The sequence below is a fragment of the Chelonia mydas genome, chromosome 14, assembly GCF_015237465.2.
Source record: "Chelonia mydas isolate rCheMyd1 chromosome 14, rCheMyd1.pri.v2, whole genome shotgun sequence".
Classification (NCBI taxonomy): domain Eukaryota; kingdom Metazoa; phylum Chordata; order Testudines; family Cheloniidae; genus Chelonia; species Chelonia mydas.
Window position 1 is genome coordinate 17,021,975 of NC_051254.2, and position 18,786 is coordinate 17,040,760.

The window sequence follows — 18,786 nt, forward strand, 5'->3', positions numbered from 1 at the left end:
CCTCCACCGCTGCCTTTGCTCCTTTTCAAAAAAAAAAAATCTCCCCTCAATTTCTGACAGTGCAGCCTGGGGAGCTTTGCTATTGAAAGGTGTCTTGAAATCTCTCAAAAATGTCTGTGAAAGTGGAGCATTATAATCACACTGGGTTAATATATCTGCTAAATCAGCACTCCAGCTCACAGGAGAATGGGTGGTGGCGAAGACACTAGACAGAGCTTAGAAGGGATAGGTTCAGTCCTCTACTCTGCCACAAACTTCCTGTGTGATCTTGGGCAAGTCACTTAATTGTTCTGGTCATCAGGTTCTTGTCCGTATATTGGAGATGATAACCGTTGCTATTTAGAGTGGAAGCAGTTTGGGTAATGGGCTGCCTTTTAGTTAGCACAGTGGGGCCGGGGTCTCTAAGTGCTCCTATAATAACAATAAATACAGATTTACTTCTTCCTGCTGGAATTGGTAGCCACGGGCTGGATTCAGGCTAACAGTGGCATAGAAATGGAAAGCACCCTCATTCCTCTTCTGGATAAAGCGCAGCCACCCTACCCATCCAAGCAGAGGTGGAAAGTGTGTAGCGAGGTGTCCTACACCACCCTGTCCACACAGCCTCCTCTGGCCCAGTTCAAAGGGGCCGATCTGGAGCTCTCTTTATCCCTCTCACTAAGCAGCTGTTGCCCACCTGGAAAATTCTGGCAGACTGCAGAGCCCAATGAAATCAAGTGTGTGAGGGGAGAGAGGAGGCTAAAACTTAGTTGCAAGTTGATTTGATTTTCATAGGCCTTCTCATCAAATATTCTGCCTGCCAGAGGGTATTATTCTCACTGCCCAGGACCTGGGAACTCATTCAGGTTTTGGTTTATACAATTATAATCCATACACAGAGAAGGCATCTGCAAACAGTGGCTGCCCCTGGCCCTGCAGTCTTGCCACCCCCTTGCAGTGGGAGATGTGTGTGTGTCATGCAGGGAAATGCCTGTTGCTCACGTGCCCTCTTTAATTCGTTGCTGGTGCCAATGCCGTTCCCAGAAGCACTCTCTAAAGCCAGTGGAGCTTTCCGAACTGATGTTTCAATCCTAGTGGTTAAGCCTCTCGACATCTCTCCTGAAGATGCCGGTCGGCTGGGAGCTGCGCTTGCAGAAATGGCCAGCCACACCCAAACACAAGGGACAGCGACTGGGTCCCTGATGGTGGAAGAGATGGGTTGGGGAGCAAGACAGCCGCTTTCCTTACAGGTGGTTTATACAGTATGTCAGATGCAAGACCCAGTGGCCTAATGGATAAGGCATCAGTCCCTGGAGCTAGGGATTGTGGGTTCAAGTCCCATCTGGGCTGTGCCGATTGCATATTTGGGGGTTGGACTAGATGACCTCCTGAGGTCCCAATCCAACCCAGATATTCTATGATTAATCATGCAGGGTGCTGTACAATAGAAAGGGAGACTCACTTGCCCTGAAGAATTTATTGTCTAGGCAGCATGGATGATTCATCTGTCACACAGGAGAGTTACCATCAGCTGGCACAAGCTTTGGGTGAGTCCTGTGAAGACAGATTCTCTAAAGAGCTCAGCTCTAGCGTGCACCCAACCATGCCGAGCACATGGGGAAACCTGGCCACTTATTTTGGTGCCTAAATGTAAGTGCAGCTCATTAAAAAATCCAGTCCCATAATGGCTCCATGCCTCAGTTTCCCACCTGCAAAACAGGTCTAATACTGACCCACCTCAGCGGGGTGCGTGTGTGGGGGGGGAGAGGAATGAAGAGAAGAAAATCTTTAATGTTCCCGAGGCTTTCAGACTAAGGTGATGGGTTAGAGGTGTAGAAAAACCCATCAATAAATGTAATAAGCAAATAGGTGCAGCAGTGGTCATATCTCCAGACTGGGCAGCTATATGTACTTCTCTAATAGCATTTTCCTTCCTGTCCTGTCCTCTTCACTCTGCCTTACCAGGGCTGACTTTTTGTGTAGTTTTCCTTCAAAGTTTCCCACCAGGAAGAGAAAAGGGACCAGCTGGGTTTGTTCTTCCTTTGGGAAGGAGGTTGCACTACATCCCTTTCCTTTAATGTACTTAAAAATACCTCTCAGCTTCACCTCCTTGTTTAGGGACTGCCTCTGCGGGTGACAGATTCTCTTTGTGTCTCTTTGTCTCTGTAGGGGGACAGCTCTGCCTAGGCCTTGCAAGCAGCCATTTAGATTTCATATGAACTGCAGTGCTAACTGAGCCCCTCTAATTAAACAAATGCAATCCAGTCATAAAACAGGCTGACAGCCCAGCCCTGAGTGGCAGCCGCAGCAGCAGCTGTGAATCATCCGGGCTGTCTCGCTATTGCATTTTCAAGCTGTATTCCCCTCTGAGAAATCCCTCTCAGCTGAGGTTTTACACACACACCCTGGAGACACGTAAAAGCACGGCGGCTGCAATCCATCTTTGTCTCCACTCGCCGCTATTAGGAGCGACCATCCCCTCTTTTACGTCTACATTTACCTCTGTCTCCCACCCTGAGCTAGTCCACTGTGTCCTAAATTCCTGCGCTCACCCGCACGGCCACAAAAGAGAGCTTCTCCCAAATGCTTTATATGGTAAAGGAAATGAACCTTCCTCACTCCAGCCTGTGTCCTGTCCTTCGTGATTTGTGCCCATGACCTTGGGCCTGTGCAGCGTGTGTGGAAGGAAGCAATCAGGGTTAGTTCCTCTCTGATGTGAGGAGCTGGCTGTTGGAAGCCTGACAGGCCACTGTCCGTGAAGGCATCGCAAAGCACCCAGCTGGAATGCCCTTCACCAAAATGCAGTCCAATGATTAAGGCTCACATTTTGCAAAAGTACCCCTTAATGTTGAGTGCCCAGCTTGAGACATGTAGAGCGCCTGCTTTTTAGAAGGGCCGAGTGTCTGCAGCTGTAACTGAAGTCATTGGGTGTGGTGGGTGCTCAGTAGCTCTGAAAACTGGACCCTGGCAGCCTAGGAAGCTCTTCAAAGCTCTGACCCTACTCCCAACTCCACCTGGGCAGACTCCAGCCCCCACATGGAGATCTCTGCAAAATCAGGACTCCAGGTGGTATTCAGGCATTTAATTAGTGCTATGCATTTTGTCTCTAGGCAATTCTAGGTAGTTAATAATTCATGGCTTGTGATGAACCCAGTACCTCAGCACTGACTAGCCATTGTGCAAATAAGCATGCAATACAACTGCATACAAGTGTATGCATATGCATGACACGTCACACGAATCCATGTGACTCTGAACTTGCCGTTCACAGATTCTAAGGCCAGAAGGGAGCACTGTGATTATCTAGTCTGACCTCCTGCAGAGTACAGACCATAGGATTTCCATGAATTAATTCCTGTTTGAACTAGACCAAAAGCATCCAATCTTTATTTTAAAATTGCAGTGAGGGAGAATCCTCCACAGCCCTTGGAAATTATTCCGGTGGTTAATTATCCTCACTGTGAAAAATTTGTGCCTTATTTCTAGTCTGGTGATCCATTTTGCTCTCCCCAAAATGTGTCTTTTGTGCAATCACATTTTTGCACATGCAAATATTTTGCAGATGCAACTTAGGTTCTGCTGTTTGCAAACGTAGCGGTGTGGGTACACTTTCAGAGCTGCAGAAAGCCTGAGACTTGTCACACCCACTGATTTCAACAGAAGAGGTACAGCTGCATCCTCACATAATTAATGCATTGAACATTTCGGGTGAGGAGGCCGGGTTGAATCCACATGAGATAGAAATTATTTTTCCGAGTTACTTGTTTGCTTTTTCTGGGTCTGATTTTTTTTTTTTAAAGGCTATCATAAAATGGTGTGTAAATGCACAAAATTTCAGTCAAAGGTACGTGACATGTTTCGGGGTGAGTATCAGGGCTCAGTAACAGCTTTAAAATGGCTGGTGAGGGTTATCTTGTAAATCCCCTTTAAGGACTTTTTACAGTGTCATGTACTCACTGGGCTGTTTTGGAGCAAACATTTTATCAAGTGGATCTGTCGAGGTTTCATACAGTGCAGATTACTGTCTACAGCCTGGTGACGGTGATGTCTCTTTCACGGTTATTATCTGTTGTATCAATATGACTCTCTAAAGAGTGTTGATGTTCAGAAAAATGACTTATGAACGCCCTCTTCTTAGTCCTTATCATTGACTTCCAAATCTGTCAGCATCATGTGACACGCCATCCCAGGAGGAATGGGGAGAGGGCAAAACTATGTCAGCAAATAGAACATTATATGGGATCATATTATTATGTACTGCAAAGTTGGTGGCAGGGGAGAAGCGGAGCATATAAACCAATGAAAGGTCTGGGGGACACACCAAGGTCTGGGGGAGCAACTGCCCCCTTTCCCCATAGCAAATGATGCCCTTGCAACATCCTAGTGTGTATGATCATGTCCGTCTACTAATTAGCCCCAGTAAGCCTACTGCTTACCCACTGCTAGAAAAATTCTCCTTAACCTCAGGTGGTAGAAGCGGGTGGTCTTGTGGCTGATGCATGAGTCAGAAGAAAGTATGGGGAAGGTCTTTGCAACACTGGAGCAGCTATGGCAAGGTCCCAGCTATCCTAACATCCATATACATCTACATGCCTATCATTTGACAATAAAATTGAGCACACGGGTGCAGGCTGGGCTTTGTCCCCCCTTGATGAACGGAATTTGTTTGTTGTTTGACCTTACCAGCAGTAAAGGCTGCCTTGGTTAGTGATGTCCTCTCCCTGCGGTTAAAGACAGCGAGCTGCTGCAGGACGTATCCTGACCCTTGGCCTGCACATGGGTCACCCGTCCTGTAGGCAGCCTGACATCATTGCTCTTCCTGACCCGGACAGGCTCCGCAGGGCTGGCAGCACCGACATGCTATTGCCAGTAATATGAGTGCATGTGAGACGTGACAGGCACAAGGCGTGTGCAGTAGACACCAAGGGGTGATTTTTGTAGACGATAGGGGCGGAGGGAGAAGTCTGAACAATGCTGAAGCCCAGACACCAACCAAAATCCCAGCTCAGAAGATCCCCCTCCCCCATAGCCTGGAGCTCTGGGTTGTTCAAAATCCAGATCCCAGGTTTGCATCTCAAAGGGACAAGATGTGCGTAACTTAAATATCCATCCATGATGCCCAGTGTACTACTTATGTACCCAGCATCCTCGGTTAGCCTCCTGCTGCTCAGTTAATGAAATGTGTGGTACCTTTTAAAGTGTGCACAGGTGTGGAATAGAGGAGATAAACTGAACAAGATTAGTTAGGGTTGTTTGAGTGGATTTTTTTAACCAGCCTAGAGTGAACTGAAGTGAGATGAGATAGGAACTTATTCCCCTACCACTGGCTCCATAATAGGGGCTGCAGGTCACTAAAAGGTGAGAGGACAAGGCTGGAAATAGGGAGCTTTGGCCCCTTGCCTGGTGGATCTAGAAAAAAATATCCTATTTGTTCTGCCCATTTCTACAAGAAGAAGGGAGGACTCTGTGAAGTTATAGGAAGCAGCACGGTTAAAAGGGATAAAAGGAAATGCCTAAGAAATCAGTGGAACTCACTGCTGCAGGATACTAGCGAGGAAATAACATGGTGATATATTTTTCAAAGAGCTAGACATTTATATATATTTTATATGCATGAGAATAGACTCTGCAGTCACAAGGGCTGCCAATCCCACCAGCTGAACTCCAGCTTGGGTTAGAAAGAAATTCTCCCTTATACAATAACATAGCATTGCTCACTGAGGTGATGTTCAGATAGGGCTGGTTTTGGAGGGAAGGGTTATGGCTTCCCTTAGAGCTTCCAAGACAGATTGCTGTTGGGCTGGATGGACAGTTGGTGCAAAATTTTCAAAAACACCTGTGTGACTTAGAACCCTAAATTCCACACCTTGAATACTTGTGCAGATGTGGTCACCCCCCCTCAAAAAAGATATATTGGACTTGGAAAAGGTTCAGAAAAGGGCAACAAAAATGGTTAGGGTATGGAACGGCCGCCATATGAGGAGAGATTAATAAGACTGGGGCTTTTCAGCTTGGAAAAGCGACGACTAAGGGGGGATATGATAGAGATCTATAAAATCATGACTGGTGTGGAGAAAGTAAATAAGGAAGTGTTATTTACTCCTTCTCATAACATAAGAACTAGGGGCCACCAAATGAAATTAATAGTCAGCAGCTTTAAAACAAACAAAAGGAAGTATTTTTTCACACAATGCACAGTCGACCTGTGGAACTCCTTGCCAGAGGATGTTGTGAAGGCCAAGACTATAACAGGGTTCAAAAAAGAACTAGATAAATTCATGGAGGATAGGTCTATCAATGGCTATTAGCCAGGATGGGCAGGGATGGTGTCCCTAGTCTCTGTTTGCCAAAAGCAGGGAATAGACCACAGGGGGTGGATCACTTGATGGTTATCTGTTCTGTTCATTCCCTCTGGGGCACCTGGCATTGACCACTGTCAGAAGACAGGATACTGGGGTAGATGGACCTTTGTTCTGACCCAGTATGGGTGTTCTTATGTTCTTATGTTCCTGTTCAAAAGTGACTTAGGAGCCTAAGTCCATTGGATTTGATTTGGACATCGGCTCCTAAGGGCCAGATGTTTAAAGGTACCTAGGTGTCTAAAGATGCAGATAGGAACCTAGCAGGATGCTCAAAAATGCCTAGGCAAGGTAGGCCCCTAACTCCCATTCGATCCACTGGGAAACTTCCCTTGGAAGTTAGGTCCTTAACCTGCTTAGGCATTTTTGAAAATCCTACTAGGTGCCTGCATGCCTCTTCAGGCGCCTAAATCCCTTTGTGAATCTGGCCATAAGTCACTTTTGAAAATGGCATTTAGGTCCCTAAGTCACTTAGGTCCATGGGAAAATTTTACCCTTGGGCTGTTTTTGTTTGACAAAATATACTTCAAATCATTCCAGAGTAGGAGCAATAGATATCAATCATAAACATTCCCACAGAACTTGCCTCCATGAGACACCAGCTGACTGTCCCAGGTGCGCCTGATTCTATGAGGCGCTGACACCGCCTGGGACTCACTGATGTCAATACTGTATTAAGCCAAGCACAAGGAGCAATCTCTAGGAGTTTGCCAAGGGCCGTATGGTGGAATGCTCCATCCAAGGTGACCCATCTGGACCTGTCTGCCTGTCCTCTGAGTGGGGTTTTGCCAAGTCAAAATTCCAAACAGCTACATAGAAGAGGCAGATGCATTTCTGTGTAGAGACTGGCGCACCTGAGCAAAGCAGAACCTGAGTTCCAGCCCCCTCCATCCCTGCCCTCCACGCGTCTGCTTGATTATTCTAGGAAACAGCATCTCTTGGTGCACATGAGTAAAGACAGCCCATTAGGTCGAGCTGTGTCCTAGCTTTGCAAGATGAATACATGTCATCTAGACTGAGACCACCAAACTCATTGTACTTGTGACCAAATTACATATGAATCCAGGCTTATATCTATAAAACCCCATAGCCCTTCAGTGCACACTAGTCAAATAGCAGTGGGATGGTACAGATCTGGAGACCTGATATCTGACTGCTGAGTTGCGTTTCTAGTGTTGTAACCCAGGGCTGCAATAGCCAGGGATGCTGTGGGCCAGGATTGAAGTACACTGGCAGGGCTGTGGGTGGAGAGCCTAGGTATGGAAGAGAAGAGGGTAGGGGAATGCAGTCATGACTGGCAGAGCTGTGGGTCCCAGACTAGGAGTAGCCAGGGTTGCTGTGGGCCAGGATTGAGATGCATGGGCAGGGATGTTTAGGGAAGCTTTTATGTCATCATCTCACCCGCTCCCTGGCCCAGGCGAGTGCTGACAATCCATCACTTTCACCGTCGCTGACCCGCTCCTTCCCATCTTGACAAAACAAATGACTATGTTCCCCTGAGCCCCAAGCCCTGCTCTAGCCTCTTTCTTGCTCTTTGTGTGACTGCAGTGATGGGCGCGCTGGAGTCCAGAGGGGTGCTGCGGAAGATGAGCGACATGCTGGAGATGCTGGTGAAGAGGATGGACGTACTAGCCAGGCTGGAGAATAGCACTGACTCCCGGAAAGGGGAGGAGGCACGTTTTTCTCCGGACAGGTCAGTGGCAGCGGGAATGGTGCCGTCTGGGATCAAGGTACCCCTTCCTCCAAACCCACCCGGCTCCGTTTACAAGAGAGGATCCCACACTGAAAGGTCTGATCCCTGCAAGATGCTGGGTGCCCTCCAATGCCATTGCTGTCCGTGAGAGCGGGGCGTGCTCAGTACTTTGCAGGATCCAGACAATGAGCGCTTAGGGGATGCTGCTGCTACTAGCCGAGCTGCTGTTCTTTTGTGGAGGCTCAGCACATCCCCAGTAAAAGCGTGTTCCTTGCCTGAGTCTCTCGAACTGGAATCATTTCTCAGGTGCAGAGCTACTGCTCCCAGGATGTAACCACGTGAACGAGACATTACCACTGCCTGGTGCTGGACGAATGTAGCCTCCTGATTCAATGGGTTCACTATACTAAAGCACTGACCTCCATATCAGCACCCTCTCCCCTGGCTCTGCAGCCCTAATCCCAGCCTGGTGTGGAGGGGGGTTCCCGGAGGGTTCTGGGCTGCAAAGCAAGCCCACCTCACACTCCCCCCTCAGGGCTACTCCTGTCTCATGAGGTTGCGTTCAACTCCCCACACCAGGTATTGCGACCTGGTGTATGGGCTTGCAGCACCACCCAAGTTTGGCCCAGCCATCTGTCTGTCATGATGGAGGGGCAGCCAGGCCAAACCTGAGTGGCGCGGTGCGCTCATGTGCCAGCTTGCAATGCCTGGAGCGGGAAGCCAGACCCAGCCCTGTGGGACAGGAGCTGCCACAGCGGGGTGAGTGCAGGGTGGGCTCGATTTCAAACCCCTTCTCCTAGGGCCTCCCCTCCGCACTGGGCCAGGAGAAGTGTATGTGTGCCTGTTTTTTCACCCTTGGTTTCATGCTTTCTGTGCGTGCCATTGAATCCACGTGAAAGCCATCCCTGCATGGTGTCAGGAACAGCAGGCAGGGCTGCTGTGAGCAGCAATGGCAGAGCCCATATGGTCTGGGGTTCTGTGAAACTGTTAGAACTCTGTCTGTGTGTCTTTCTGTCTGTCTGTCTGTCAGTCAGTTTGGGATTCCATTAAACTGTTGTGAATTTTGTGAAAACATCCCCCCCCCCCCCGCTGCCTTTATTTAAACTAGAGCTGAACCCAGAACAGACTCCCTGTCTATGATACTTTTATGGCCCTTGTCACTGTAGTAGTGGAGTGCATTTAATGCCTTCATCCTCACAACACTCCTATTAAGTAGGACAATAGGAAGGATGGCCCAGAGTTAGGGGGCTAGTTTAGGACTTGAGAGACCTGGATTCAATTCTGTGCTCTGCCACAGACTTCCTGTGTGACCTTGGGCACATCACTTAGCCTCCCTGTGCCTCAGTTCCCCAACTGTACCATGGGGATAATAGCAAGGCTGTGTCTCACAGGGGTGCTGTGAGGATAAGTCCATTAAAGGTGGAGATGAGGGCCATATAAATTAGGTACTGTTAGCCCCTCTTACAACCGAGATGCAAAGAGGCTACGTGACTTGGCCAAGGTCACCTAGGAAACCTGTGGCAAAGTAAGGAATTGAACCCAGTTCTCCCAAGTCCTAAACTAGCACCCTGTCCACTGAGCCATTATTCCCCCTCCTAGAGGGGGAACACCTCCGGATCCCAGCTTTGTGGATTAGGCTCCCCCCATCTAATTTAAACTAACATTTTAAAAGCAAGAACAAAACATTCTTAAATAGGTCACCCTTGATATTAAACTTTCATTTAAGAAAGATTAATAGATATTACAAGCAACCTCCAGACGCGAGTAGCATGTGTTACAGAACATTATAAGCACATTGACAGAAGACATTATAAATAGATATAAGCCAGGATTATAAACCACCTGTCAATCGTTTGGACTGTGTAACAACGTCTAATTGTTGAATAGTCATTTCTTAAAACATCTATTCATTATTTACTAACCCCTTTTAAAAGTGGGAGCTCTCCAGGGCAGAGACTGCTTCTTAGGATGTGTTTGTACAGTGCCTCGCACAGCGGGGTTCTGATCTTCACTCCGCCTTTAGGCATTTGCGGTAATATGAATAATCATGACCATGTGCCCTCAGAGAGGCTGCTGAGCCCTGGAAAGGGGAGGGGTAGGGATGAAAAGGAGAGAAAGAAAGAGAGGAGACAGGAAATCAGAAAGCATTTGATTGAGCCTGTAATACAGCTCCCCATAGGCCACCTTAGGGAGCTAAGCCTCTGATTATCACCAGCTACGTGGAGTTTAAAGCCATGGTGCCCACTCGCCCTCCCTCACCATTATCTTATTTTTCCCACCTACAGTGGAAACACTGAGTTATCTCTCCTCACTCTTTCCTGGCCTTTCCCCTCCCAGGGAGGTACACACACAGAGCTCACAACACACTGGTTAAAAGCTTATTAAGACTAGGAAGAGTAAGGAGGCCCATAAGATCCTGGTGCTCGGCTCCATTTCAGTTCCCCAATCCAGCCCTGCTCTTAAATAAGACTGAGGCCATATTCCCACTGAATGTGGCTGCTGACTTCTTTGAAGTTAAGCTTTGATTAAGTTAGCAGCAAATAATTGAGTGGCAGAGTATTATGAAGATTGCAGGTTTGCTCAGCTTTTTTCCCCCTTCTTCTTTCTCTGCTTTGCCTGGATGCTATTGCCTCTGGGTTAAAAGTCTCTCTGGCTTTTCCTCTCTCTCCCCTCCTGCCGCCTTCTGGCTTTCAAGGAAGGAGGCAGGAAGTAACCCTTTGAGAAATGGCAGCAATCAGCCGTGACCAATGGCGCCCATCAAATCCCAATGACAGACTGATACGTTTCAACTGTTCTTTTCATTACAATCCCACTAGCTTAAATGTTACTAAAAAGAGATCTATCTGGATCTGCAGATATAGATAGATAGATGAGCATGTATGAGGATATTGATGGAGAAAGAGAGAAAACATACACACATATACAACATGTCTATGTAACACATTTATTTCTGCCACTCTGGAATCAACCACTGGACTATTAAATAAACCCTGGCACTATGGAATCAATTGCATTTTTTTTGCACCTTTGACCAGTTCACCGAAACTGCCTTCTAACCTCTCTCCTCTAGCAATACACCTATAATCCAAATGAGAAAATTAGTAATAGTGGCAGCAGTATTACAGTAATTTCCAAGAGGTCTCAACCAAGATAGAAACGCAGTCGTATTGGCACTGTACAAACCCATAGTTACAGACAGTCCCTGCCCTGAAGAAATTACAATCTAAATAGGCATTAGAGATACTCCATTATTATCGCTGTTTTACAGAGAGTTGAAGGACTCAAGGCCACACAGGAGTCTGCTGTAGAGTCAGATAGTGAACCCAGATCACGTGAGTCCCTGCCTGGAGCCTTGTCCACAAGACTATCCTTCTGTAGTTTCAGGCTCTATCCCCCCACCCAAAGAAGGATAAAAAAAAATGTAGAGACTGACATTTATTCTAGTCTGAGGTCCGCGGCTGGTCCCATTCACTCTTGGAACAGAAATGGGTTTTAAATTAAATATACGCATACTGCCAGGACTAGCAACACTTGCTACAACCCATTGCAGAGCTGGCATTCCCTGCTCCCCAGTGATCCATATTCTGCATCCATTTTCACACTGACAACTCGAGAGATGCTATCAGACCTTCAAATCGTGACATGATGATTTACTCAAAAGACATTTCACATCATTTTGAAAGGCCTTCAACATTTATTAATACTAATTTTTTCTGTCACTCGAAGGCCTGCAGAAATGGTGACTAAAGCAACCTGAACATACACATTTAAGAAAGAGCACTCATAAAAATGTTAAACGTCTAAAGAGATGTCTGAGGCTACGTCTACACTACACCCCATTTGTGGCGGTGTGCGGGGTACGCGTAGCGACATGCCGCAGTGAAAAGCAGGCTGCGTCCGCTGCTCCACGGGTCAGTGAAAGGCTCTGGCAGGGAGGAGGCAGTGGGGAAAGGCTTCAGCAGCTCCCTCTCCCAGAGCCTTTCACTGCAGCAAGAACAAGCCCTGGCAGGGGGAAGGCAGTGGGGAAAGGCTCAGCTGGAGCCTTTGCCCGCTGCCGTCCCTGTCAGAGCCTTTCCCCACTGCTGGAATCTTTCTCTGTGCAGGGGGAAGGTTCCAGAAGCAGAGAGGCAGTGGGACACGACTCTGCTAAAAGTAGCAGCATAGTGGGAAGGTACGGCTTGGACAAGCAGAGAGCTGTGGAGGGTATGTACTCGGTACGTACCCGCACCCTTCAAGCATATCTGTACTCTACTAGCCTGAGCCATTCCTCACTGTCTACACTGCTACTTAACTCTGTGGTAGGGGGGCTACCCGAGTACATACCAATACGCCTCCGAAAGAAGCATGCAGTGTAGACATAGCCGTAAGTAACTTTTCTCTAAATTGTGTAGCAAATAAAATACGTGGTGGTGTGCTGTGGCCTGGGAGGGATGACCTCCAACAGTCTGTTATGACTTTGCTACCTGTGAACAATGCAGATATCCCAAATCGGGTGTCGGTTAAACCTTCAGAGCAGTCTCATAATCATGCAATTTCTTATGACACAGCTAGACACACACCTATCCCTGTATTTATATTTACATGTCTATATGCAGATTTGTGAGGAAGGATGGTATGGTGGTTAGGGCCCTAGGAAGAGGAAGACTTGAGTTCAAGTCCCTGCTCTGCTACAGAGTTCCTATGTGACCTTGGGTAAGTCGCTTAGCCTTTCTCTGTCTCAGTTTCCCATCTGTAAAATGGGAGGTGGCTGGCAGTCTAAGTACCTAAGACAAGAAACCAATAGAAGGCAGCCCTACCCAACCTTGATGTTGGAAACAGGAGATGAAGATAATACACACATCTGTGTTATAGAGGGCGTAGAAGTACTATGTTAATGTTGCTTAATATTTCCTGTTATAAAAACTTTTATGACCATTATTTTGGTGGAAAAAAGTAGTCGATGATTATGTAATTAAAGACTGTATCATAATGCATGCACACAAGGGGGATCTAATGAAAGTTGCATGGACAACTGGCATTTCTTGGCATTTCCTGACTTTTTAGCTCTTGGCTTAAGCAACCTAAGTAATGTTGTTTTAACGTTTTAAAAAAATGTAGTTTATATCTATATATAATGGAAAGTGTTGTGTAACCACCAGCACTACCTGTCATCTATACACACGTGTCAACAGTAATCCACTCTAGGGGTGGACATGAGTATTCATGACAGCACATGTGGTAGGCTCGCTCACCTTTGATGATTTTCTTGGCTAATAGCTGGTGAATAGAACCAGTAACTTCAGATGACTTTCATGTCTCCATCTCAGCGGCTTCACAACCAGGATAAAAAATTAATAGCATTTTGGCAAACTGTTAGCCCTGATGATGTAGGATAGAAATATCACATTTCAACTCAGGGATATTTCTTGTATTTAGAGCCCCTTGGGAAAGAGCATGCAAAACATTAAGAGGATCACTTCAAATGGCTTTTGAACAATCACAGTCCCCTTAGAAAGACTGGTGGCCTTTTGTTGACCTATGATGGTCATATTTAAGACCCATAACGCATAGGTATCAGATTTCAAGATTTTAAGTTTAAAAGGGCAGTTGAGTGGTTGAAATCTGATGACCTTTTGGTGACCTCTGTTGGAAAGCTCCTAACGGATGGATGCTCATAAATACAATGATAACATTTCAAGATGGCCACTGATACTTTGTGTTGGTGTCAGAGAGAGACTGGAATGCCGGTACAGTTCAGACACTTGAGGATCAGATTTCTCTCTTGCATTTTGATAAGGTCTAAATGGAATGTTTTGATTTTTTGTTTTGAAATTTATTTTTTATTATATAGAAAGTATAAAAATGTTTAAAAATTCTAAATAGAAATGAATCACTTTGATTTTATTGAAGTGGAATGTTTTGATTGACCTTAAACGAGACATTTTCAAAAATGTCATTGTGTGTGAAATTTTGGATTTTTTAAAAATTTCATTCTGATTTGAATGTCAGAGTTTCCTGCAGAACGGAAATTCTGAGTTTCGACCAGCTCTGCTAAGTATGTTTAGAATATATGCTTCCCTAAGGTCACCCATCCAGCCAGTCATACTCCTTACCGGTCTGATATTCTTTTACCCATCATCATTTTCCTTTGCACCTCTTGACAGGGCTACTCTCTAATGTCCATGAGCAATGTATCCTCAGGCTACGCACACAGGGCATGTCTAGTTGTGTTCCCCTGGGTGCGTATTTGTTGTTGTGTTATAGACCTTTGCCTTTACGTTTTCCCGTGGGCATTTCACTGCGTCAGAGAACCATTTATGAGACTGGAATAATGGAAGATCTGACCTTCTCCTACTGTTTGGGTTCCTGGATGGTGGAAAACCAGAGCCTGTATTGTAACGGCACCATGAATGTGTCCATGGGGGTTTCAAATGGGCCAGGAAAACAAACCCAAATACAAATAGACACAAGGAGCCAAAGCATTACAGCAAATCTGAATGCAAACACAGAAATATAATCTACAAATACAAGTATGGAACCATCACAAATAAAACATTTAACTGAAGCACAAATACTTAATCCCACAGGCACCCCTAACATACTATGAGGCTGTGTGATAACATATCACACTTCACTATCACACACAATAGCCTGCACGGGGAAGCAGGCCAGCTAGAATGACTCAGTGCAATCACATCCCAGTATACCTGGGGCCCACATAGTTCCCTCATTTCTATTATTGTCTGTTCTTTGAATCCAGATTGTTGACTTCAGGCTGAGCACGTGGGACAAACTGTCCTTATGGAAATGAATCCTGCATCACTGTCAGCTTACTGCCTTAGGGATTTTTTTAAAGCTCTCTCTTTGTTTTGGGTCTCTGTGTTCCCCCTGGGAAGAGTCTCTGAGAGGTCCATCCCTAGTAAGTCCTGCTGGTCTGAAGCAGGACAGGGGTTAAATACAATGAGAATTACAAAACTTTGTGCAGTTCTCAGCTCTGCCGCTCCTTCAGGTCCCCTGACTTGGTTGCCCTGAGCGGACCTGATGATCCAGAGAAACGGGAAAGTCCCTCTCCTCCCACCCTCCGCATTCTAGTCAAATGTATTTCCTACTGGTTAGGGAAGGGAAGCAGGAGCCAGGACTCCTGGGTTCTATTAACGGCTCTGCTTCAGCTTTAAAAAATCTTCAGTATTTCTGAGACACCTATAGTCTTTTTACTGAAGTCGTGTATTTCTGAATACTTCCCTCACTCTCAGAGGTCTTGTGGGGTTTGATATTTGTGCAGAAATCTGAGATCCTCTCATGAAGGTTCAAGAGAAGCAAAAAGTATTATTCTCGTTACAAGGCACAGTGGTTTTGGGCAGCTTGTTGTCTGCTATATATTTTTCTCACTGATGAGTATCTTGTGACCTGTCAGTGGAGCCCTGCGCGGGACTAATATAGATCCTGCTGTGGGACTGGGATCCCGCAGGACCCGCTGCCAAAATAGCAGGAGCAGCTGTGAGCAAGATTAAAAATAGTCCCATGCAGACTCATCTCTCTGACTTCTCTCAGTTTTCCCCTTTCTCTGCTGAATCAGACAGTGTTATCGCGGTGGGCAAGGGAGACCAGTTTGCTTGAGTCCTCATAATCAACCCTTTTTCAGTCTGAGATTCCCAACTCTGCTCTCTTCAGAGATGGCCAGTTCCTTCCTGACTACACTTCTCCATTCCGTTCAGGCCTCCGCCAACTTTCCCCAAGCATCAGTGGCCACATTAGTATTTGTCTTTTAAATGCTTGAGGACGGCTTTGAAAGGGGAATATGGACCTGCTATACATGCCAGGATTTTTAATTCCCTTTGTTTATCCTTCCCAACACATCATCCATGGAAAAAGTAGGCGGTACATCTGGGATTGGCTGTGATTAGTTTAGCCAGTGGGCGAGGAAGTTCTCTGCAGCCCTATCACTTCTATAGGCATGTTCTGATGGGCAAGTTTTCTTTGTTCAAACACAGTCCATCTCAGCACCCTGCAAACTTCCTGGTGCACTTAATCTGTCTTTCAGTACTTACAAAGTAACAAAGCACCTCACAAGCTTTAATTTATTTACTCTCACAACACTCCTGTGATGCAGGGGAGTGCTAGTAGCCTCATTTTACAGATAGTTTCCCTGTGCCTCAGTTTCCCTAAATGACTTGCCCAGGAAGTCTGTGGCAGAGCTGGGACTTGAACCCTGTCTCCCAAGCCATGGCTAGTGCTGTAACCACTAGGCAATCTTTCCTCTCTAGCCTGCTGCTTGTCCCTGTGAGCGCCACTGACTGATCTTTCAGGTATCAGTTAAAGATTATACAATTAAATTGTATTAACTTCAAAGGGCTTTTTTTTTTTTTTTTAGCATTTCTGGTTAACGATACTGACACATCAATTTCTCAGCCAGTGCTGTAAAACTGGGAACAACAGCAACACACAATCCCACTGTATCAACATTGCTTTTTACAATGCTCTCAGCTACTTGAAACCGGATCCCAATTCAGATAACAAAGCCTCAGATTTATAGAGCACCTTCATGGAGAAGAATGAGAATGTGACCTCCAGATGCTTTATGGAATATCTGTATAACCAATCACTTCACAGACACCCCACTGACATGCAGCTACCTCTAAAGTGGCTACATGCCAGCAGTCCTCATCTAGCCACACTGCACAGCCCGGGTTTCTTGGGTGGGAAGACTGGCTTTTCCAGAAGAAACTGCAAGGGGAATTTAAGCGAACAGAATGTAATTAATTACCTGCACTGGAATTCTACTAGGACGTCAAGGCGAACAGCTCTACTCTGTTGAAAATTACCATAGGCTCTTTTATGGGAAAAGTTTTTAATGGCTATTACAGGTACAGGGCTAGCTGCATCTCTTTCCCCTTCCTGGTCTCTCTGAGTGCACCGCCTCAAGAGTTTGGCTTCTATCCTGGATCTTGTGAAACTCTGTGTCCATCTAAGTCTCCTCCCATCTTTTATGGCTGTCTTTATTTTCCCTTGCCAAAAAAAAAAGTGTGTGTCTGTGTGTGTCGGAGAAAGAGAGATAAAAGGTAAGCAATGGATTTCATAATAAAACAACAACTCCAAGTCAGTGTGCTGGCCAAGTGCAGAAAAATCAATACCCTTGTTAATTGAATGCAACCCTCGTAAATCACCAGAGGGAAGCAAAATTAAAACTTCTTATGGAAGCATCCTGGAGAGTTTATTTACTGGGCGAGGGAAATATTAGCTTGCATTGGAAATTATATTCAGCTTTGTGAGCCACACGGAGGATGGGGACTCCTTGGAAGTGACAGAGATGAGGTCAAGAAGGCTGACTGCCTGGTAGTGCTGTACCATCACCTCTGGATGTGGCGCATATGGGGACATCACTGTTTGGTACCACCCCCGCCCAATGGATGGCCCATGCAAGATACTATTTGCTAATGACGATTCATCTTGAGGCTTAATTACTGCAAGAGTTCAGTTAATTTCCTCACGCTTTAAGCATTTGTTTCGTAATAGTTACATGACTCCAGATTCCCCTTGTAATTAAAGTCTTACAAAATGATACTGAGTGGGTGTCCAGTTGCCTGCCAGCTTGGGTCTATTAATTTCTAAATTGTTGCCATTGATAGTCTGGCTTTAGAGACAATGCTGCCAGATGCTACTTCTCCCCGATATATGTCTAAGCCTTGATCATCATTTCCAGCTACCTCAGGGTCTTGTTTCTGCACTGGGGTGAAGCAATGTGAAAAAGCATTTTAAAGCAGGACTCAAGAATCGGTTCTATTCAGGGCTCTGGCCCTAAATTGGAGTGTGACCTTGGGCATATCCCTCTATATCTTGGCTACACTCAAGTTTACCTCCCTATGGTGTTGTGTGGATTCTTTGATGGTTGCAAAGTGCTTTGTGGTCCTCGGATGATGGGGCTGGTGAGTCAGAGCTGCTATATTCTACTCCTGGTTCTGGCACTAGCTTGATATGTGACTGGGATGGGCCAATCCCTGCCTCGGTTTTCCCATCTGTAATTTACATGGGGTCATTTGGTGGTTTCATGTGGTTCATTTAAGAGCTGTAACGTGCATAGTGATCCCCAAATGAAAAGGGGCTGTGTAAAGTACCACGTTAAGTGAAGCTTGTCTTAAGTGACCGTTGGAGGGTCTGACAAAAATTGCTTGAAGATAAAGGTGGAGAAGAATCATACTCAACGTCTTCCAATGGAGGCGGAGCAGAACGGTGCTCAGTTGGTGGCGGGAATCCTTTAGCTGCTGTCTTAAGACATGAAGTTGACTAGCAAGTGTGGGCTGCAGCCCACGTTTCGTGGTGGTGTTATTTTGGTAACCCTCTCTTTGGTTTGAACGCACACAGTCCAGGGCCTTCATTAGCGTAACAGCAAAAATAAATACATGTATCAATAAATAAATCGCTTGATGTTCAAAGCCAGACACTAGAAAATGCAGCAGTGAGTGTTCTCCCCCTGTCTCTTTCCTGCCCTATAGGTCTATAGGCTCATTCTGTCAAGAGGAAGAAAGAAAACATGTATGTGGCTCAGGTTACATGGGAGCCAGTCATTTCCCTTCAGCTCCCACTGTCATTTCCATTTTATATCACTTATTCTCCAGCAGAAACACTGCCCAGAGTTAGCTAGATGTTGCTTGAGACAACCTAGTTAGGGGAAATACTGTATCAGAATTCTAGCATCTGGAATTCCACTTACCCACCCAGGGGTGGGGATGGAAAAAAGGAGACAAAGCTGAGGATATCCCTGGCCTCTGGGCTGGGAGA

The 18,786-nt window shown here is 46.1% G+C and overlaps 1 protein-coding gene across 1 annotated transcript in view; it reads left to right on the forward strand.

Moving 5' to 3' along the window:
• Positions 1-18,786, forward strand: part of MGAT5B (alpha-1,6-mannosylglycoprotein 6-beta-N-acetylglucosaminyltransferase B) — a 177,251-nt gene that overhangs the window by 56,684 nt on the left and 101,781 nt on the right. Inside the window, exon 3 of the mRNA XM_037914627.2 lies at positions 7,887-8,031. Coding sequence (XP_037770555.1) covers positions 7,887-8,031 — 145 coding nt within the window. The remainder of the gene's footprint in view (positions 1-7,886; positions 8,032-18,786) is intronic.